This window comes from Sorex araneus, chromosome 1 (genome assembly GCF_027595985.1).
Source record: "Sorex araneus isolate mSorAra2 chromosome 1, mSorAra2.pri, whole genome shotgun sequence".
NCBI classification, from domain to species: Eukaryota; Metazoa; Chordata; class Mammalia; order Eulipotyphla; family Soricidae; genus Sorex; species Sorex araneus.
This window is the reverse complement of record NC_073302.1, coordinates 291791186-291814549: the sequence shown is the minus strand read 5'-3', so window position 1 is coordinate 291814549 and position 23364 is coordinate 291791186. Positions and strand designations below refer to the sequence as shown.

The following is a 23364-nucleotide window of genomic DNA, read 5'->3' as shown; positions in this document are numbered from 1 at the left end:
TAATCTTATTATATGAGAGACTTCTATCTATATGTAACTATCACTGTAGCTCTTTTTTTTTTTTTCCTTTTTGGGTCACACCCAGCAATGCACAGGGGTCACTCCTGGCTCATGCACTCAGGAATCACCGCTGGCGGTGCTTAGGGGACCATATGGGATGCTGGGGATCGAACCCGGGTCGGCCGCGTGCAAGGCAAATGCCCTACCCTCTGTTCTATCACTCCAGCCCTCACTGTAGCTCTTTTACATACTATCTTTGGCCAGATTTGACTTGTGAGTTATACTGCTGACTATATAAAAAGCAGAAATCTGGGCTAGAACAATAGTACAGCGGATAAGGCGTTTGCTTGCCTGGTACACAGCTGACCCAGGTTCAATCCCCGGCATCCCACGTGGCTCCCTGAGCACTGCCAGGAGTGTCCCTGAGTGCCGAGGCAGGAATCCACTACTATATGCTCCCTAAGCACTTCGGGTGTGGCCCAGAAAAAAAAAAAGTAGAAATCTATTTTTCTGTCTCTAAGTATAGAGTAATCTAAATAGTGTCAGAATTAATTGCTTCCTGAAACTGCAGAAACTTCCTGAGAAGATAGCTCAGCACAGACATTACATCACTCCTTCCATAATAACTACATAATAACTTGGTCCAAGGCTTATTTATTGATCTGAGGATTCTCGTATAATTGTATGTAATCATATGTCACCAACTTATAAACTGAGCATAATGAAACACTTAGTATTTTGGAAGCCTTTTCTAAAGCCGATCAAAGAGAGGAGGGATGGGATGGGGGGATGCTGGGGCCATGGGTGGAGGGTGGGCACTGGTGGAGGGTGGGCACTCAATCACCGTATGACTGAAACGCAAGCATGAAAGTTTGTAAGTCTGTAACTGTACCTCTCAGCGATTCACTGATAAAAAATTCTTAAGGGGGCTGGAGCAATAGCACAGCGGGTAGGGCGTTTGCCTTACACTTGGCCAACCCGGGTTTGATTCCCAGTATTCCATATGGTCCCCCAAGCACTGCCAGGAGTAATTCCTGAGTGCAGAGCCAGGAGTAACCCCTGAGCATCATTGGGTGTGACCCAAAAAGCAAAAAATTAAAATAAATAAATAATAAACTTAAATTACATTAAAGACTACTGTGAGTAACAGCTGGAACAGAGCTAGAGAAAAAGCACAGGAGCGAGGGGCCTACCTTACAGAACTCACCCTGGCTCAGTCCAGCACCCCAAATGGTTCCCCAGGCACTGTCAGGAGTGATTCCTGAACACAGGGTCAGCAGCAGGCCCTCAGCGATCCCAGGTTGACCCCCAAAACCAAAAATAATCAGAAGACCAACAATAAGAAAATAAAAGACTTGAGCATCACTTTGACCACGCAGCCTTAAACCATACAGCAGTTCTAGTCATCCCTAGGATATGCACCCCCAGGGGAAGAGACTCTCTTAGCACACATGGAATACTCCTCAGCAAAGATATCAGGCTAAAACAGAGAGCAAACGTCAGGAAATTTCAAAAGAACAGGAATAACAGAAAGCATGTGGGGCTGGAGCGATAGCACAGCGGGTAGGGTGTTTGTCTTGCACACGGCCGACCTGGGTTCGATTCCCAGCATCCCATATGGTCCCCAGAGCATCGCCAGGAGTGATTCCTGAGTGCAAAGCCAGGAGTAACCCACGTGCATTGCCGGGTGTGACCAAAAAGCAAAACTAAAAAGAAAGCATGCTTCCCAATAAAAACAATTAGAAATCGGTAGAAAAATAGGACACGGAGCTGGGGCGATAGTACCATGGGTAGGGCACTCACCTTGCATGGCGCCAGGCCGGGTCTGAACCCCAGTACCCTCGTGCTTCTCCGAGTCTGCCAGGAGTGATCTCTGAGCACAGAGCCAGGAGTAAGCCCTAAGCAATGAGAGTTGTGCCCCCAACATACACACACCCCTGAAAAGGAAAATGGGCATTTCACAAACATGTGGGGTTGAACATCACACACGTGGCTAGCCAGCTTGCTGAAGGGAAGGCCACAGAGAGAGATTTCAGAAGTTCAAGTGAAGACACACCTGCCAACACTTGACAGAAAAACACTCCCGGACCTCAGCGACAGTCCAGTGGGGAGGGCGGTCGCCTTGCACGTGGCCAACCCAGATTCCATCCCCGGCATCACATAGGGTCCCTGAGTGATCCTGAGTGCAGAGCCGGGAGTAACCCCTGAGCGTCACCTGGTATGACCCGAAAAGGAAAAAAAAAAAAAAAGCCCACTCCCAAAAATAAGCATCTTAGGGGGTCTGTACCCAACATGGAGGAGATGGCCAGTCCACAGGCTGGTGCGGGAACGCCGTGCCAGGCAGTGCCCGAGTGGGTGCGGAGCTAACTGGAGCCAGGGACTAAATTCAGGCCCACCCCTTGAGTTCTTTCCAGCCCCAGAACATGTCTGTAGGCTGAGAGACCCCAAAGTCGACGATCCAGCCTGTCCCCTTCAGCTCGTCCTCGGGCACCAGGATTTACGGGACGGTTAAAACGGAGACCAGGGGGCTAGCGAGATAGCACAGCGGGTAGGGTATTTACCTTGCACGAGGCCGACCTGGGTTCGATTCCCAGCATCCCATATGGCCCCCTGAGCACTGCCAGGAGTGATTCCTGAGTAACCCCTGTGCATTGCCAGGTGTGACCCAAAAAGCAACAACAACAAAAAAAAAACGAAGACCAGGCAGTGCTAAGGCACTTGCTGTGCACGTGGCTGTGCCTGTGACGATGGGTCGAATCCTGGTGTCCCACAGGTCGGGCACTGCAGGATGTAGCCCCTGAGCACAGAGCCAGGTGTGCACCCCCAAAAAAATTAAAAAAACAAACAGTTTCGGGCAAGCAATGTTCCAACTCACAAGCAGGAGTATGAGTCCCTCTCACCCCCAGTAAACTCAGTTTGGTCACATGTAAACACAGGTTGGTCATGTGTAAACGCAAGTTGGTCACGGGTAAATGCAGGTTGGTCACGTGTAAACGCAGGTTGGTCACGTGTAAACGCAGGTTGGTCACGTGTAAACACAGGTTGGCCAAGGGTATACGCAGGTTGGTCATGGGTAAACGCAGGTTGGTCACATGTTTAGAGGGGCCGCAGCAGCGGAGCAGACGAATGATCTCTGGCCGTGGGACAGGAAGAAACCTGATGGCGGAGCGGCAAGTGCCTGATGGCGGCAGGAAGGAGGAGCTGGTCTCCGTGGGGAGCTGGGGACGGGCAGGGGTGAGGGAAGGTCCTGCCACAGGGGCAGGCTGGGGGGGCTGGAGGGAACTGCGGGCACTGGCGGAGGGCAGGGGGCACTGGTGAAGGAGCTGGTGTTGGAACAATACGCACCGGAACCGCAGTCATAAATATCTTTGTCACTTTGTAATCCAGGGCAATTCAACAAAAAGTCATGGTGATTCAATTAAAAAACTAATAAAAAAAAAATAAAAGACCCTCCAGTGGGACCATCAATGGCGTTACATTACATCAGGTCTACCCTGGTTCTCTCCCCCAGCCCCCTTCTGGGTACCTCAGCTCTAATTGGTTCCAGTCCGGGCCAAGGGTTTGTCCTCACTTGAAGGCGCCTGTTCCCTTTTTGTCTCTCAGCGAGACAGCTGGCATTTGTCCTTCCCTTAACACGACCCTCCAGTTGCAGCCAGGTGCAGCTGACCACTAGCCGGGGGTCACTCCAGAGCTCAGAGCCAGGAGTCACTCACAGTGGATTCAAATACTGGGGCGGAAGTCACTCATGCCCTGGGAAGGCTGAATGCCTGCCCCACCGGGAGGGAAACACCTCTGCTCCCACCTCACTCAAGGTTACTCTGGAAGCCGCATCTGTGGAAACTAAGCAAGAATCCAACATCAAAAGCATCAAGGTGGAACAAAAAGAAGTGAATCTATGTTTATGTGCACGTGGCAAACTCTAGAGAGATCCCCAAGGAGCGAATTTCCTAAAAAGAGAGCGCTAAGAAGCAGACTCAGCAAGCAGGGTGTTTCGGGTTGGTAGGTGCGTACGATACAAACCATAGTTACGTCTTACATACTTGCAGTGAGCAACAGAATTTAAAGTGAAGGGCCGGAGCGGGGAGGGCGCTTGCTTTGCACACAGCTGATCCCGGTTCAATCCCCAGTGCCACATATGGTCCTCAAGCCCACCAGGAGTGAGTACTGAGTGCAGAGCCAGCGGTAACCCCAGCACTACTCGGTGTGACCCCCCCAAAAAAAATAAAAGAAGAAAGAAACTGACATTAAGAAAATTATACTTCTATAACAGAGTGGGAGACTAACACCCAAGAGTTGTAGAGATAAGGACCAGGAGGTCTGCCCCACAGCTTGGAAACTGGCCTCACATGCTGGGGGAAAAGGCAGCTCAGATAGAGAAGGGAACACCAAGTAGAGGATGTTGGGAGGACCCATTCGGGTTGGAAGATTCGAACTGAAAGTAGACTATAGACCGAACATGAAGGCCACTCAATACCTCTACTGCAAACTACAACACCCAAAAGGAGAGAGAACAAAAGGGAATGTCCTGCCGCAGAGGCAGGGGGTGGTGGTGAGAGATGGGGTGGGGGTAGTGAGAGGGATACTGGGATCATTGGTGGAGGAGAATGGGCACTGGTGGAGGGATGGGTAAACGATCACTGTATGAGTGAAATGCAAACACAAAAGTTCATAAGTTTGTAACTGTACATCACTGATTCTTTAATAATAATTTTTTAAGAAAAAGAAAATTATACTTCTAGCAGCATCAGAGAATATTTAGAAATAAATAAAACAATACAAAAGTTACACTGAGGGGCTGGAGCGATAGCACAGCGGGTAGGGCATTTGCCTTGCATGCGGCCAACCCAGGTTCGAATCCCAGCATCCCATATGGTCCCCTGAGCACCGCCAGGGGTGGTTCCTGAGTGCACAGTCAAGAGTAATCCCTGTGCATCGCCGGGTATGACCCAAAAAGAAAAAAAAATTAAAGAGAGAGAACTAAAGTCATAAAATAAAATATAAATAATCAAAATGTTTGATGAGGGCTGGGGAGATAGCAGAGGGAGTTTTGTCTTGCACATGGCCAGCCCAGGATCTGGCCCCAGCACCCCGTACGGTCTCCCGGAGCCCTCAGCAGTGATCCCCAAGCACAGAGCCAGGAGTAAGCCCTGAGCACACTTTTTGTGAACAAAACAAAACAAAACAAAATGGGGCCAGAAATAAATAAAACAGTACAAAAGTTACACTGAGGGGCCAGAGCGATAGCACAGCGGGGAGGGCGTTTGCCTTGCACACGGCCGACCCGGGTTCGTGCCCCGGCATCCCATATGGTCCCCCAAGAACCGCCAGGAGCAATTCCTGAGTGCAAAGCCAGGAGTGACCCCTGAGCATCGCTGGGTGTGACCCAAAACGCAAAAAAAAAAAAAAAAAAATGTTGAGAGGATGATGCCCAAGCTGATCTTACAACACAACCCTCAGAACCCAGCAGGACGCATGGGCAGTCTCGGGCCAGGGCCAGTGCCGGCTCGAGCTCCGCCGAGATTCAACCCGGGTGGCCATGCCTTTGCACAGCCGCTTTGCTGCTGAATGAGCAGGATCCAGAGCCAGCTATATGACTTGGGGTCCCAGCGAGTGCTTGCAGCCATGTCTCCAGACTGTGAACTAAGCTTTTGCTCCATGCTGCTCCAGGAAGGAAAATGATTCAATTTCCAACTTAAATCTCTCTGGTCTTAATTACTAAAATACAGAAATCCTAAAACTGCATGGCTGCTACCGAGGCCGCGCGACTTTATATCTCTTCATTCTCATCAGTGGAAAACAAATTATCAAATATTTCCCTGTCAATAGGGCCGTATTCTTAGGGGATAAATTCCAACAAGAATAGTGAGTTCTGTGTTGAAACTCCAACAACTATAGTGAATATTGTGTTGAAATATGGAATGTAATCAAGGTAAAGAGAAAAGGAAGTGAAATTTTTCAGTTATGCAGGGGGGATGGTTGGGGGGTGGGCCGTGGGATGTGTACTGGGTTTTTGTTGTTTTTTTTCTTTTTGTTGGTGGAATATGGGCACTGGTTAAAGGACGGGTGTTTGAGCAGTGTATAACTGAGACATAAGCCTGAGAACTCTAACTTTCCACATGGTGATTCAATAAAATAAATTTTTTTTAAAAAGCAAGCATAAAGGAACACTATGCATAAGTTTGTCAATCTATAAAGCTGCTAAATCCCAATAAAAATGGAGTTAAAATATAAAAAATAAAATAAAAAATAAATTTAAAAAAATTTTTAAAAAAAAATAACCCAGCAGGGCGCAGCCTCTCACTGGGACTCTCACCCTAACCTCCCTCAGACCTTCGCAAAGAGACAACCTTGACCTGATCAGAGGTTCCGGCCCCTCGAAGCCTCCCCCAGCCCTGGCATTTCCCACTGGAGCCCAGGCAGCTTTCTCCTGCCCTGAGCACCCACCGCTCGTGTAACAGGCCCTGGAGGCTGTTCTCCTGGTCAAGTCTGATGAGGAGATGGTCCTGGACCAGCCTTTTCTCGCTAAGCAAGCAAGAAAACTTCGTGAGCAGAGAACTGCGGTGAGCGGGCCTTCGGCATGTAGCTTGTGGTCAAACACTCGAATACACAGGTTGAAAGCCATTTTTTTTTTTTTTTTTTTTTTGCTTTTTGGGTCACACCTGGCGATGCACAGGGGTTACTCCTGGCTCTGCACTCAGGAATTACCCCTGGCAGTGCTCAGGGGACCATATGGGATGCTGGGATTCGAACCCGCGTTGGCCACATGCAAGGCAAATGCCCTACCCGCTGTGCTATCGCTCCAGCCCCCAGGTTGAAAGCCATTTTACAAGAACCAGAGGACTGGGACATGTTTACAAGAGCAGGATGGTTAGCCAACAGGAACAGATAGACCAGCCTGCTGGATATCGACTGTTACCTCCCCTAGATGCCCCGGGTGCCATTAGTTACTTCTAGTTTTACCTTAAGGCTGTGACGCAGGTAGATTGAAGCTTAAGCATACGTAAGCACTGTGGAGTCACAATAAAGTAGCTTTTGCCCACCTCTGTGTGTGTGTGTGTTTGTGTGTGTGTGTGTGTGTGTGTGTGTGTGTGTGTCTCCCCTCTCCCTATCACTCTCGCACCCTCTCCTCGTGAACCCCGTTATCCGCTTCCGCAGGTCGGGACAGAGAACAACATGCCACATCATTTTAATGACACTAAGGCAACTGAAAACAGGCAAACACTCCACAGAAACAGCTAAAGTCCTGGAATAAATATAATAAAGATCCTTTTTGTGAAAAGCCTGGCTTACAAGGAACCACAAACCACTCCCAAGGGAAAGACGCTCACCATGCACACAGCTGACCCAAGTTCGATCCCCAGCACCCCCGGTGGTCCCCTGAGCACTGCCAGGAGTGATCCCTGAGTGCGGAGCCAGGAGTAAGCCCTGAGCACAGCTATGTGTGGCAAAATAAATAAATAAACAGAAAGTCAAAAGCAGATACTCCAGCTAATCCTGAAGGGTAGAAGTGGGGGGGGGGGGCTCAATAATTAACAGCAGGGCCAGAGAGAGTATAGTATTTGCCTTACACACAGCCGACCCACGTTCAACCCCCAGCACCTCACATGGTTCCCTGAGCGCCACTAGGAGCAATTCCTGAGTGCAGAGCCAGGAGGAAGCCCTGAGCACCACTGGGTATAGCCCCCAAAATCATCATCATCATCATCATCATCATCATCATCATCATCATCATCAAGAGCAGTATTTCTCAACAGGGGTCCAACCCCCAGGGTTGTCCACAGGAGTCCAGGGGTCACAGGTGAACATGACACACCAGCCCTTTTCAAGGGGCAGCCACACCATGAGACTAATGGCCAGTCAGTAGGGCAGGGGCCACGGGAAAGAAACCAGGTGAAAAAGGGGCCGGGGTTGGGGAAAGGCCGAGGGAAAGGGGTGGAGAGGGCTGAGTTTCTAGCAGAATAGCGGGTAAGCTGCAAATTAGGAGGAAAATTCCCTAGAGAGAGCCAGGTCGCTGGAAAATGACATTCTCGGTGACAACGGTGTAATCGACCTACTAAGTAGGCAGAGACAAACACGTGTCATTATCTGCTGTGGTTCAGTGGGAGAGTAAAGATCTATGGGAATTAGAAGCCGTGGGCTTACTCAACACTGGGTGGGGGGGTGGGGGGTTGGGGGGTGTATCTTCTTTTCACTGCTGTCCTAATAATTAAGCAACCTTCCGGACATGAAATTAATACAAAACTCTGTCCAGACAAGTGATACCCTAGAGAGTCAAGAAAAAAACAAAGCAAAAAACATTCACCCAACAGGGCAGAGCAAATCTGCACCCCAAACATGACATGCTTCTATCTAATGAGAGAGAATGTGAGACCACCCCCAGGAGGAGCCAATCAGCTGGGGTGTCCAACAGCCTGCACCCCAAGCCTCGGCTGTGGAAAGAGCCACATACGAGCAGGCAGGATCCTGAGGCAGTGTAACACCGCAACTGAGCCTTTGAAAGCACTTGACTATATTCTCAAGTCAGATTCAGTTCAAAAAAGTAGATCCCAACATCGAACTTCATGAGTTTGCATTTCAAAACCGTGACATCCCTTTAAATGGGAGTTTTGCTAAACCTTTGGCAGGGGCAGGAATGATAGTACAGCGGGTCAGGTACTTGCTGAGCTTCCTCCTACCCCAGCATCACTGAGCACAGAGCCAGGAGTAAGCCCTGAGCACAGCCAGGTGTGGCTCCCAAGCCAAAACAAAACAAAAATTAATTTAAATCTGTATATAATTAAAAATGGTCGGATAGACATGTAAGAGCACATTCTTTTTCCTAGGAAATGATTCCTGACACACTCTGGGTGAAAGGCCACAGTGTAATTTACTTTAAAATTCTCGAGCAGAAAATCAAGAATGGCGCGTAAACTTGAATTAAACAGTCACACACTCCTGGAGGGAGCCCGTGAAGTGACTGCCAAACTGCTGACGACTGGTGGACGCAAAGGACACTCAGGTCAGCCACTGGCCCCTCCTCCCCATGCTCACGGCCGGGGTGCGGGAAACCCTCGGCCACACCACAGCGCCACAGTACGCGATTCCCGTGTTTCTGTGCATATATACGCTTGGCCAATACAGTAAGCACCATGATCTCTGGCACCCTCACCTCTCTCCCCTTAACTGAAGCAGGCTGGGAGCACTGTTTCAGATGCACACGGGCAGAGACCAATCACCGCCCTGCATCAGCAGGTAGCTAAAAATCTTGAAAGGAGGAGCTACCACCTCTGCTTGAGGAATGGCATGGCTGAGAAAGACACTTAGAGAGAGCAGCAAGTCTTTGGATCTATTTTTTTTTTTTTTTTTTTTTTTTTTGCTTTTTGGGTCACACCCAGCAATGCACAGGGGTTACTCCTGGCTCTGCACTCAGGAATCACCCCTGGCAATGCTCAGGAGGACCATATGGGATACTGGGAATCGAACCTGGGTTGGCCGCATGCAAGGCAAACGCCCTACCCGCTGTGCTATCACTCCAGCCCCAAGAGAGCAGCAAGTCTTTGGAAACTCAATTTTACAACGGTCTGGAAAGTGACTACCTACTCCTGCCTCCAAATCAAGCCAAAGGACACTTACCGAACTAGCATCCACGTCGCTGTGGATGGCCACCGTCTGAATGCCCATCTTCTTGCAGGTTTTAATGACCTATTTTAAAAGACAGATAGGTCACTTCTTAACCATGATCATCATCCAAAAGTATCTGAAAATAGAAGTCCACAGGTGAAATAAAAATAAGAGTAAATCTCCACTTACCCTACAAGCAATTTCTCCTCTGTTAGCAACAAGAATTTTATCAAAAGTCTGAAGAGAGAAGAAACACATTTGAAATCATTACTCTCAACTTGGGACTGAAAAAAAAAAAAGTAAGTATTCCCACCGCTACTACTGGCCATTTTCTGGGCTGCCAACCAGAAACTGCCCCCAGCGCCATGTAATCCCATCAATGGCCAACATCCAGAGACTGTAAAACCAAGCTCCTGGAAGCGAATGCGGCTGCGAGACATCTTATAGCCTAGTTCTCCCTCTCAGAGAACCTGGCAAGCTACCGAGAGTTTCCTGCCCGCATGGGAGAGCCCAGCAAACACCTCATGGTGTATTCATATGCCAAAACCAGTAACAATGATGGGTCTCATTCCCCTGACCCTGAAAGAGCCTCCAATGCAGCACCGTTGGGAAGGACGAGCAAAGAGAGGCTTCTAAAATCTCAGGGCTAGGACGAATGGAGACGATACTGAGACTGCTCGAGAAAATTGATGATCAACGGGATGATGATGATGATGATGATGATGATGATGATGATGATGATGATGATGATGATGACTACTGGCCATGATCCTAAGAATGTGGCTTCCCGGAACAGGACCATCCAGCTAGCTGCCCGTCATTCAGGGTCCGACTGCTCGGAACTGACCTGATGGGGCCTGGCTTGACAGGACTCTGACAAACCACCATGGACCAGGTTCCAGAACCCCTAAATGAGGGGATGGAGTGGTAGCACAGCAGGGAGGGGGTTTGCCTTTCATGTGGCGACCCAGGTTCCATTGCCGACATCCCGTAGGGTTCCCCCAGCACCGCCAGGAGCAACTCCTGAGCACAGAGCCAGGACTAAGCCCTGAGCACTGCTGGGTGTGACCCAAAATCAAAACAAAACAGAATTCATCACTGAGCTGTCCGAGGTGAACCAGGCTCACCCAGACCCGGGGCCACTGGCAAACACCGCTGGAAGGGGCAGAGGTCAGCGGCAAAGCTGCTGCTCCGGAGCAGAGGCCATCGGCAACTGCCGCGCTGAGGTGACCTGAGCAGCTGACACGCAGGGCACCTGTTGCCCAGGCGACACTCGGAGAGCATCTCCCCTCAGGGCACGCCCTTGTCTGATCCCAATGCTGAGTGCGGGGCGGGGGTGGGGAGGGTGGTTAATAGCCCTGTCCCATAACAGCACTGTCATCCCGTTGTTCATCAATTTGCTCGAGTGGGCACCAGTAACGTCTCCATTGTGAGACTTGTTGTTACTGTTTTTGGCATATCGAATACGCCACAGGGAGCTTGCCAGGCTCTGCCATGTGGGCGAGATACTCTCGGTAGCTTGCCAGGCTCTCCGAGAGGGATGGAGGAATCGAACCTGGGTCGGCCACGTGCAAAGCAAATGCCCTACCCGCTGTGCTATCAGCAGAGCCTGGCAAGCTACCCATGGCAAAAACAGTAACAACAAGTCTCACAATGGAGATGTTACTGGTGCCCGCTCGAGCAAATCGATGAACAACGAGAGGACAGAGCTACTGTACAGTGCTACTGTCCCACAAAAGAGAAGAGGCCAATGGCTGAGTCACATCCAGGGCTGGCAGGTGTGAGAGGCAGGGCTGTCCCCCAAGAGTGACGCCACACATATGTACATATATATATACATAAATCAGCACATCTCACCAGTTTAATTTTGACTTGAGAGTCATTGATAAAATCAGGAACAAGGGGGCGGGCCAGAGTGCAGTGGGTAGGGCACCTGCCTTGCATTCGATTGACAAGGGCTTGATCTCCAGTTCCCCATCCTCATTAAACAGCTGACTCAAGTCTAATCCCCAACACCACATACAGTCCCCTGAGTCCTGGCCAGAGTGACTGCTGACCACAGAGCTAGGAGTAAGCCCTGCATTGGGCAAAGAATGTGGGAGAAAAGAAAGGGAGGGGGGGAGGGCAAATTTAGATGAATCATCAACTTCTTTTTCTTTTCCTTTTTTTTTTTTTTCCGATTGTTGGGTCACATCCTGCAACACTCAGGGGTTATCCCTGGCTCTGCACTCAAGAATCACTCCTGGGGCTGGAGCAATAGCACAGCAGATAGGGTGTCTGCCTTGCACGAGGCCAACCTGGGTTCGATTCCCAGCATCCCATATGCTGAGCACCGCCAGGGGTGATTTCTGAGTGCAGATCCAGTAGTAACCCCTGTGCTTCGCTGGGTGTGACCCAAAAAGTCAAAAAAAAAAAAAAAGAATCACTCCTGACGGTGCTCATATGGGGTGCGGGAGCTCAGACCCAGCTTGCCGTGTGCAAGGCAAACGCCCTCCCCGCTCTCCGATTGCTCCAGCCCAGCACCAGTTTCTGTAGGTGTGAGGAACTGGCCCAGAACAGACCGTAGAAATTTATTTAGCTTTCACAAGATTCTTTTTACAGTAGCCCGCATTGTAGAATAACTTGTTTTTCTGCCTCTGAGCAAGGAACTGGATACAGGTGCCCCAGGGCAAAACCCATGTCACAAGGCCCAACGACTGCCCTAAAACCCAGGACATTCCTGAACACTGACACAAATGCTGATCTCTAAAGCTATAGTCTCAGGAGCGATATCCTTCTAAAGGGATTGGTTAGGACAATATGTACCATTACAAACCTACTGGCTATGAAATGCGCGGGCTCTGCCGTAAGGGCCGGTGAAGGCCTATATAAGATCTTTGGAGAAGCTCGGGGCCTTGCCTTGCACACGTGTCGCTGTGTGTGTGTGTGTGTGTGTGTGTATGCACGACCCTGGCTGGCCAGCTTAATAAACTACCTGCTTGCTGACTGCATTCCTGCGTGGTCCTTGTCTGCGGCCGGAGATCCGGAGCCGTGCCCTAACACGGGAAATACCTACTGCGAAAGCGCAGATCTTCCTGCACAAAGAAAGCCCCGTCGGCTGCCCTTGCCGGCTACCAGGACAGCGAGGGCTGGTGACGCGTGGCCCTCAGGGGAAGGGCAGTTCCCCAGCACACAGGTAAGCGCTCTCCGGGAATTCGCTTTTCAGGTAGATACAAAGTGACAAAGACTGACTAAGATTGTAACCCACTATGGGGTGGGGGGAACAAGATAGGAGAGAGATGGCGGATTTACAGAGCCTCTGGCAGGCCTGGGTGAGACGCTCGCCCCCACGTACCTTTTCACTCGGGTCGTGTCCCGTGGACGTGAGGCTCCGGGACCCCAGCAGGCGCTCTCTGGAGTAGCGTGGGACATGCTGCAACAGAGAAGAGTGAAATCCAGTTCAGGCGCTTGGATGGGATTCTAAACCGTCTCCTCCAAAGACCAGGAGACCTGGTGGTGGTTAGCGGGGAGCTGCGGGGGTGGGGGGGGGCTGGGCAGGGGAGAGCAGACTGGGAAACACTCAGGACGGGGCGGGGTGTCAGCAACACTGTGAACCCCAAGGCCTGGGCTTTCGAAAAAGACTGTCGTGGGGCAGCTGTGTGGGTGGGAAGGAAACCGGGGACACTGGTGGAGGAAAGTGCACGCTGCCAACGCAAGTGGTGTTGGAACAGTGCACGGACACCCTGCAGCGCACGGTGACTCCGTAAGAAGAGGAGAATGTGTTCTGGGGGACTCTCCCAGGGGGCGCTCAGCGGGACATCTTGGCCAGGCGACACACAAGCTGAAGAACAGGAGATGGGCCCGAAGTTCAGGCGCATCCCCAGGGCACAGGGGTGAGCAAAGACGCGGACACCATCTCTAGGAAAGCAGCACAGCAAGGCCAAGAGCAGAGCACGACCAGGAGGAAGGCCTTCCCGACCAGAGCTGGACCCCACAGGGGCATCAAGCGATGCTCCAGGCCCCCAGAACTCCCTAGAACACAACCCAAGGGTCTCGGCCCACAAGAAGCTTCCATCTGGGGTCCGGAGAGATAGTACAGTGGGCAAGGCTCCTGTTCTGGACACGGCCATCCCGGGTTCAATCCTTGGTACCACATATGAGCCCCCTGAGCCCTGCCAGGAGTGCAGGAGTGATGCCTGAGCACAGAGCCAGGAGTACAGCCCTGAGCACTGTACCTAGTTAAGTACCCCCATCTAACTCCCCCAGAAAAGCAACTAAACAAAAAATGAAGCACACATAAAAATTAAAAATTACAGCCAAAACTTAATCCCCAGTAGTCACTGAAAAAAAAAAATATAGATCCTCTGTCTCTCTCTGTCTCACTGTCTCTCTCTGTCTGTCTATCTGTCTGTCTGTCTGTCTCTCTCTCTCTCTCACACACATACACGGAGGGGAGGGCAGTGGGCAGCAGGCAGCAGGCATTACCCCCCAGGGTCTTGAGAACAGCTACTCAACTAAGCAGCAGAATATACTCACAGCAGAGCTTCTGAATGAATTCCAGGGGGCTGAGGAAACAGTACGGAAATACCTATTGCAAAAGCTCAGATCCACCTGCATAAAGAAAGACCCAGAAAGGTCCCAGGACAGCGAGCCCTGCCGTGCACTCGGCCGACCCGGTTCAGTCTCTGGCACCCCAAGCCAGGAGTGATCCCTGAGTGCAGAGCCAAGAGTAACCCCGAGCATGACACGGTGTGGCTCCAAAGTGAAAAACACAAAATAAACAGATTTAGTTTCATACAATCACCTCTTGGAAGAATCAAGCCCAAATTACAACACATACTCAGTATGAAAGCAAAGGGAGGGGCTGGAGCAATAGCACAGCGGGGAGGGCGTTTGCCTTGCACGCGGCCGACCCGGGTTCGACTCCCAGCATCCCATATGGTCCCCTGAACACTGCCATGAGTAATTCCTGAGTGCAGCAGATCCCTTTGCATCACCAGGTGTGACCCAAAAAGCAAAAAAAAAAAAAAAAAAAAAAGCAAAGGGAAAAAAAAATCACAGTGTCTTCATTAAAAATATACACATATTGAAGGTAAAAGATGAAACACACTTCAGAAAATAAAGCCTGTACTCCCAAGAAAAACTCAGCAAAGGAAAAAGAGCTCGGGAACGAGAGGAACTTCACTTTCTTCCTATTTCCCTTTTAAAGTCCCCAGCCTGGGGCCAGAGAGAGAGAGAACGGGTTGTGTCGCTTCCATTCTAAGGGGCGAATAATAACCCCCCCACCCTGCACAACACCAGCTGTGACTCAAGAAACAAACACACCAGTGTTCAGGGCTGACTCCTAGTTCTGTGCTCAGGGATCACTGCTGCTGGGGTTCAGGGACAATCACAGAGCCAGAGATCGGACCTGGGTTAGCTGTGCGTAAGCCAAGAGCCTGACCCTGCTGTGTTCTCTCTCCAGTCTCCAGTCTCCCCACAGGAACTAATTTTTTAATAATGATAACAATAATTTAAAAAAATACAGGAGCTGGAGTGATAGCATAGCGGGTAGGGCATTTGCCTTGCATGCGGCCGACCTGGGTTCAAATCCCAGCATCCCATATGATCCCCTGAGCACCACCAGGAGTAATTCCTGAGTGCAGAGCCAGGAGTAACCCCTGTGTATCGCCAGGTGTGACCCAAAAAACAAAATAAATAAATAAATAAATATAAAAAATAAATTTTAAAAAATACAATGAGGGGCTACAACCCGGGTTTGATTCCCAGCATCCCATATAGTCCCCTGAGCACCACCAGGAATAATTCCTGGTGCAAAGCCAGGAGTAACCCCTGTGCATCGCCAGGTGTGACCCAAAAAGCAGTATACACACACACACACACACACACACACACACACACACACATTCAATGACCCAAGCCCATGATCCTATAACATCAAGTGGCCCCTATCATTTTAAAAGTTCTAAATCTAGGGGTGGGGGGCTGGGGAAGTGGGGGGTAGGGGGGAGGTTCTCACCAAGAATCACACCAAGAATCTCCTGTGATTCTTGGTGGTGGAATATGTGCACTGGTGAAGGGATGGATGTTCGAGCATTGTATAACTGGGACTTAAACCTGAAAGCTTTGTAACTTTCCACATGGTGATTCAATAAAAGAATAAATTAATAAAAAAAAGTTCTAAATCTAGGGACTGGAGTGATAGCACAGCGGGTAGGGCGTTTGCCTTGCACATGGCTGACCCAGGTTCAATTCCCAGTATCCCATATGGTCCCCTGAGAACCGCCAGGAGTAATTCCTGAGTGTGGAGCCAGGAGTAACCCCTGTGCATTGCCGGGTGTGACCCAAAAAAGGAAAAAAAAAAAAAAAAACACTTGGGTTATGAAACAAGCTACCCAGAGGAAACCACCACTCTCCTGTGCTGAAATAAAACATCTTTCCTGGGGCTGGAGTAATAGAACAGTGGGTAGGGCGTTTGTCTTGCACACGGCCAACCTGGGTTCAATTCCCAGCATCCCATATGGTCCCCTGAGCACCACCAGGGGTGATTCCTGAGCGCAGAGCCAGGAGTAATCCCTGTGCATTGCCGGGTGTGACCCAAAAGGAAAAAAAAAAAAAAATCTTTCCTGCCTTAGCAGGATGGTTTTGATTTCCAACTTTGCTCGGTCATCAAATTTAGCAGGAAAAGGTAACCCACTCCTTCTAGAAAGCACATTCCAATAGGCTCAGGGGACCTTGAGAGCAAACATTAACGACAACAGAAGCAAATGCCCCCGGTAGTCTCTGCCCTCTGCTCCAGGGAGCGAGCAGCTGACCGAGGTCAGGCACCAGCCAGCACCTGCTGACCCTTCTCGAGCAGAATGACACCGTCCGCATCTTCAGGACTCCAGTTCTGTGCCACACAGAATGGTGAGCGGCAGGAACCGGCCAGGGGATCCTTTGAGAGAAGGCCCGACCCGCCAGAGTCGCCTGCCACCGACGAGGGACAGGCAGAGTCGATTCCCAGCGGCAAGAACCCAGCGGGGGGCAGGGGCCTGGAGAAGCTGAAGGGGCCGCACCCTGGCCCCGGTCCCACCCCCAACCCGCACAGCGCCCAGAGCACTGCCAGCAGCCTGGGAGACGTCCCCAAAGCCCAAAACCGCACTCACAATGGACCCCTTGAGGGGTGCAGACAAACTTGGGCAATGGGGTGAAACAGCATGGGACCCCTGGGAATGAAGAACTCGGCAGAAACACAGACAGGAGCGCAACGCCCGGCTCAGCTGGACGCTGAAGAGCACGTCCACCTCGGTGAGAAACTCCTCTAAGGCCCGCTAGGACGTGGCCCGTCACAGTCCCACAGCCAGAGCTGAGGGCAGGCGGGCAACGGAGCAGCCCTGCGTGTGCGCCGGGTGGCACTGCAGTGCGCGGGGCCCCTCGGAGGAAACGGTGCCAGCCCCCGCATCCCAGACAAGCGGGGGCAGAGCAGTTCAGCTCAAGCACCTTTCTTTGCTTTGTGTTTGCTCTCTGGGCCACACCCAGTGATGCTCAGGGGGCCCATGGGGTGCCAGGTATTGAACCCAGATGGGTCACGTGCCAGGCAAACACTTCGGCCCTCAAAGGTCTCTTCTGGGGAGAGACACAAGGAAAGTGCTGCCATAGAGCCAGAGAGGCAGGCTGGGGGGCGGGGGCTGGTAGGAGGGAAAGGAGGGACACGGGGCAGGGGGACACTGTGGAGAGACGGGTGCTGGATCAGTGTATGACTTAAACTCGATCATGAACAGCTTCGTAGCTGTGTGTCTCACGGTGACTCAATTAAAAAAAAAATAAAATTAAAAAGAAATCTCTTCTGGGATAAAAACTTCAACTGGAGCTCATTAAGTGGGTTCCAGAAGGATGCTGGAGTTCCTCTCACCGTTGGGGTTGTTCAGGGGCAGGGTGGGGCCACTTCCTGGCGCTGTGCCCAGGGGTCACTCCTGCCAGTGCTCCAGGGAGCACACCCAGAGTTACGGCCATCACAGGTGCCTCACGACAGCCCAGCCCTTGACGGGAGCTTTAAACCATGTAACATACTTGCTACAAATCCTGTCCGAAACGTTCAAGATATGGCCTAGAAACAGCTCTGAGGACGACCTCTCATCAGCCGCGAGCAAGGGGAGTGGGACACAGTGACCGCCCTGCACGCAGATCCCGGCTCTCCGGCAGTGAGACACAGTGCGGGTCTAGGGGCTCGCCTTGGCCAGCTTCCCCCAGCTCAGCCCCCGGCACCACAGGGTCCCCAGCTCCAGGAGCCTCTCCCAGGCACAGAGCCAGGGGGCGCCCAGCCCTCCCAGCCTTCCCTCCCACACAAACATACATGAATGAACACATTTCCCGCACTGGTGTGGCCCACGGGAAGTGTCAGTGTGACCTTCAGGCCCTGGACACCGGGCAGCCCTGGAGTGCCACTGCCCAGAGTTACACAACCCACAGCGATTCCGCCAGCCATGGTTCATGTCGATACAACACGGTGACGGGACTTCCCAGCCTTCCTAGCAGCAGCTGCCAAAGGGCCACATGCGTCAAGAGAACACAGACTCGGACTCAAAACCAGAGGCACTCAGACAGTTACCCTCTGTCAGGAGAGATGGAAAGGCTGGGAAGAGAGCATGAGGGTCAAGGCAGTGGCCTTGCCCGAGGCCACCTGTGGCTTTATCCCCAGCCCCAGTGGCCCCCCGAGCACAGAGCCGGGAAGGGGTCCCCTGGACTCTCTGGTGCCTTTGACATTTCACACAATGCAGGACATGTGTTCACGTGTGATCCAGGTACAACTACTCTCCTGGACAGAAAGTGGTCACGAGGAGAACGTGCTAAGTGTGTCTGGCATGCGCGGCGGTGACCAGCGGGAAGGAATGGGACCGTTTTCCCAGAGGCCGGCACCAGCCTGCCCGGCGCTGCAAGCAGAGGAGAGATCGCCAGCCTGCACCTTCAGTCTGAATAGGACCGGCTGGAGCAAGTCAAGGGAAACGCAAACACTCAGGCTCACCGGTCCAAAACCAAGACACACCTACTAGTCCACGGGGAACTCTGGGACCTGACCCTGTGGCAGGTAGGAGCCACTCGAAGGACTGCCCCCGAGGGGGAAGACGCAGCACCGCCCCTCGGTAAGAGAAGCCAGCTGAAACTCCTAACTGGTGAGCTGCTAACTGCTCTTTTGCAATGGTGTCCACACATTTGGGCCTGGGGCAAGGTGTGTTCCAACTGAAAGTTCCTTAGAGGACTGGAGAGATGTAGAGCAGATAAGGCACATGACGTGCACACAGCTGACCCAGGTTCGATCCCCAGCACAACCTCTAAGACCTTCGAGAATAAGTCACAAGTCACATTTTTGGGTGTGACCCAAAAATTAAACATATGCTGAATGACAGCGTGCCAGGTCAGTCCTGTCCCATCCTTGGTTAAGGAATATGTCTACACACCACGTATATGCATGCATATACACAAAGCCACATTCTTGACCCAAAAGCAGAGAACAGGCAGATAGAGCGCATCAACATGTATACACACAGAGCTGCACACACTTATATACACACAGAGCTTCATGCATGTGTGTACACAGAACTATATACATGTGAACACACAGCTGCATACATGTGTACACACAGAGCCGCATACACGTGTGTACACACAGAGCCACGTGCACGTATACACAGAGCTGCATACATGTGTACACACAGAGCCGCATACACATGTGCACACAGCCGCATACACGTGTGTACACAGAGAGCCATATATACATGTGTACACACAGAATCACTTTCCTCATCCAAGGCAAGGTGTCAGGGCCGACCTGCCTCCACCCTGGTCAATCCCCAGCACCACAGAAGGGTCCCAGGCCTGCCAGCAGTGGGCCCTGGGCACAGAGCCACAGAGACGGGCGCACCCCCCCTTTCTCCAACACCGAGCTGCAGTTCAGGTGCCCTGACCTGTCCTGTTTCGGTGGGGCAGTTTCCCGCCACAGTCTTGGGGGGGTCCTGGCCTCACTGCACCTGAGACTCAGCTGTGGGGTTGATGATTAAACGTGGACGCAGCTTCCTGCCTCCTGGGCCGCGTCCGAGGCCCTCGGGTTCCAAAGGTGCCCAGGGGGCTCGACCTCCTCAACAGCTTAGAGCCCCCCACCCCGCCCCGTGGCCTGGACCTCCACAGAGCTGCCCCCACGCCCCGTGCCCGCAGAACGCCTGGCCCACACTGTCCAGCACTCATGCCCGCCCATGAGTGCACCTGCTCTGAGCCCTCCAGGCCTGGAGGCACCGAGAACATTCCTGAGGGCGACCACCCCGCCCACCCGGAGCACCGGGAGGGCACTGAGGGCCACAAGCTGACACGTGTTTCCCCGGCTTTTCCTGGGGACCCTCCAACACCAAAGCCACTGCAGCCCGTAGGCCACCACTCGTCACTCTTTGAGCATCTCTGTGTGTCCAGCTGACTCGAGCCCTCTTCCAAGACCCAGCGCCCCCAGGCCTGCTCTCATCTGGGCAGGGCTGAGGGTCTCTGTGCGGGAACTGGCCTCTGAGGGAAAGGGGCCTTGAGAGGTCTTTTGGGGGGTCACACCTGGCAATGCTCAGGGCTCACTCCTGGCTCTGCACCGAGGAATTCCTCCTGGCGGTGCTTGAGGGATCATATGGGATGCCAGGGACCGAACCTGGGTCGGCCGCATGCAAGGTAAGCGCCCTCCGGGCTGTCCTATCACTCCAGCCCCTTGACAGATCTCTAGAGTGCTCATGAGCCTGCGGTGGCCCTCCTCCTTTCAATGACAGGTGTCCTTACAAAGGAAACAGAAGGCAGAAAGGGTGGATGAGGACACAGGCTGATGGGGGGGGGAGTGCCAGGACCTACAGGAAGTGCAGAGTGAGCAAGGGAAGGCACTGAAGCTCAGAGGGGCACGAGGACCCTGCCCCCACCCCCCGGAGCGCGGACCCCCGACCCCACCAGCAGCACCCTGAGTGCTCCGAGCCCCGGCCACAGCCACGGTGCTGGCAAGCTGTCCCAGCTGAACTCGCAAGTCACCCGAGGCCAGGGCCGGGTCAAGCCACGCCAGGAAGGGCAGGAGACCTACCCGTCCCCACCCAGCCAAGGTGTGCAGTCGGCTCTACCGCAGACGACACCAACGCAGGACGCCTGACACAGGACCCGCAACACGGTAGGGATTATCAGTGTGTGTGGCATGAGCTGCCAAGACGGTCAGCAGCGTGTCACCCTGCATGTGAAAGCAGTCCACCTCCGTCTCTCGGTCTCTCCAACCAAACACGCCGGTGCAGTGCTTCCAGTCGCCACAGAAGACCAGCCCCCCCAACCACCCCCCCACCCCCCCACCCCGCCCTGGCCCCGGGTCCTGAGGGCTGCAACTCGCTCCTCCCCAAGCACCGTTATCTAGGCTCAGCCCAGAGCCTCCATGGGCCTTTCTCGGTCCTTGAGGCATGTATGCCCTTCCCACTGGCCACAGGACCTTCGCATGCACTGTGCTCACCCTGGGGCCCCCTGCTAGTCTCCTCCCGAGAAGGAACACACACAGTCGCCCGCAGCACTTTCCGGCTGTCACTTCCAAAGGTGAGTCCTCTCTGGCCTTCAGCCATGGGGAACGGCCATGTGTGCAGGAGGCTCTGGAGGCCGAAACCCGGCCTCTGCCACTTTGTGCTCTGTCCTGTGGGACAAGTCAGACACTTGGCACTGCAATCTCCTCGCCCGTCAGCAGGGATGATACATACGGCTGCTGGGAGGGTCACGCACAACTCACGTGACGACGCACCGCGCAGAATCGTGCACAACTCAAAATCTGGATCTGGTCAAACCCGTCGATGTTAATCTTCTATTGCACCAGGGCCTCTTCCCGAATAGGCATTTTATACCTACTTGGCTTTGCTCACAAGCATCTAAGAGACCAGAAATGCTATCCATCCCCTACATGTGAACACAGGATATAACCCATCAAGGTTTGTGTTTTCAAAAGGCTGAAAGGGGGGACGGGAGAGGCAGCACAGTTGGTAGGGCGTTTGCCCGATGTGCCCAGCACCCTATACGGTCCCCTAAGACCACCAGGAGTAACTCCTAAGCACTGCTGGGTATGGCCCAAAAACCAATAAATAAATAATGATTTTTTAAAAACACAAAAAGACTAAAAGAGCTGGAGAACTAGTACCACAGATAAGACTCTTGCCTTGAATACAGCTGACCCAGGTTCTGTCCCCGGGAATGGAACCCCCAACCTCACCAGGAATAATCCCTGAGCACCAAGCCAAGAGTAAGTCCTGACAGCCTGTGATGGCCCCAAGACAAATGAAAAATAATAGGCCCATAAAGAAGCTGTTAATCACCGACAAAGCAAGTGGAGAAGATACAAAAGTCTAAGTGGCTTCAATTCAATCATTTTAATCAATGGCTGAATAAATAGCAGTACTCCTACATTTAAAAAAAAATCTGGGCTGGAGCTTTAGCACAGCGGGGAGGGCATTTGCCTTGCACACGGCCGACCTGGGTTCGATCCCCAGCATCCCATAGGGTCCCCCTAGCACCACCAGGAGTAATTCCTGAGTGCAGAGCCAGGAGTGACCCCTGAGCATTGACGGGTGTGACCCAAAAAGAAAAAAATCTGAATGACTAGAAGCCAATGGCCCAGGGCAGTCAACATATGTAAATGCTTCCTACATGTCAGAATCATAACTGCCAACTGATAAAGGTGAAAGTAGCGAGATGAAGAAATAATAAGCAGGATGGCCTCAATGCAGTTCAGAGGCAGAATAAATGCCTGTACGCGTTGACCTCTACAGCCTAGCCTCGCCCCGCCCTCCCACTGGAAAATAATAAATCCACTTCTTTTAGGGGGGAGCAGGGAAGGTTCACATCCAGGGGTGCTTGGGAACCTGTGTCGGAAATTGAACTCAGGCCTCATACATGTCAGGCATGTTCTCAGCCCTGGTTAGCATTCTGGGCTCCCAACTAATTTTAAAAGGGAGTGCTGGAGTGATAGCACAGCGGGTAGGGCGTTTGCCTTGCACGTGGCTGACACGGGTTTGATTCCCAGCATTCCATATGGTCCCCCGAGCACCACCAGGAGTCATTCCTGAGTGCAAAGCCAGGAGTCACCCCTATGCATTGCCGGGTGTGACCCAAAGAGCAAAATCATCATCGTCGTCATCATCATCATCATCGTCATCTCAGAAGGGGGCAGGGGCTGAGAGCGGCTCCAAGGGCTGGAGCACACATTTCGCTCGTGGCAGCTCCTGGTTGGATCCCCAGCACTGCCTGGCCACAGTGGATAAACACACCAAGTGGATAAATAAAAGACGGAGCTGGACGAAAGCTCCGTGGGCCTGGGAATGCCGAAATCAAGGCACAGCCCACACAGCACAGCCGCAGACCGACTTGACTCGGTTCTGGGGCGGCTCCAGCTCCCCCAGGTGCTCCCCTCAGAGAGTCAGTTCCTCTTTCCAAAAGGCCAGGCCAGGTCCTCGCTTAGAGCCTTCCAGTTCTCAAACTCAGCAACAATCAAGCAGGTTCCGGGTGGATCTTTAAAGGCCAGGGTACAGGGCCCAGGTCCTAACACATCCACATCCAGGAAAGCACTGCCATGCACACAGCCAACCAGGGGTCTGATCCCTGGCACCACAGCCCCACCACGATTGACCCCTGAGCACAGAACCAGGTGCGGCCCCAAACCCAAAAACAGTACTAGTCAGGGGCCAGAGGATAGCACAGCCGGGAGTGTTTGCCTTGCACGTGGCTGACCTGAGTTCGCTTCCCAGCATCCTATATGAACCCGCGCGCATGCCA

General features: G+C 52.4%; 1 protein-coding gene across 1 annotated transcript in view; it reads right to left on the bottom strand.

Moving 5' to 3' along the window:
• The window catches only part of PCCA (propionyl-CoA carboxylase subunit alpha), a 275284-nt gene that overhangs the window by 251000 nt on the left and 920 nt on the right, over nt 1–23364 (bottom strand). Inside the window, exons 2-4 of the mRNA XM_055119924.1 lie at nt 12935–13012; nt 9790–9837; nt 9613–9681 (exon numbers count right to left, since the gene is read on the bottom strand). Coding sequence (XP_054975899.1) covers nt 9613–9681; nt 9790–9837; nt 12935–13012 — 195 coding nt within the window. The remainder of the gene's footprint in view (nt 1–9612; nt 9682–9789; nt 9838–12934; nt 13013–23364) is intronic.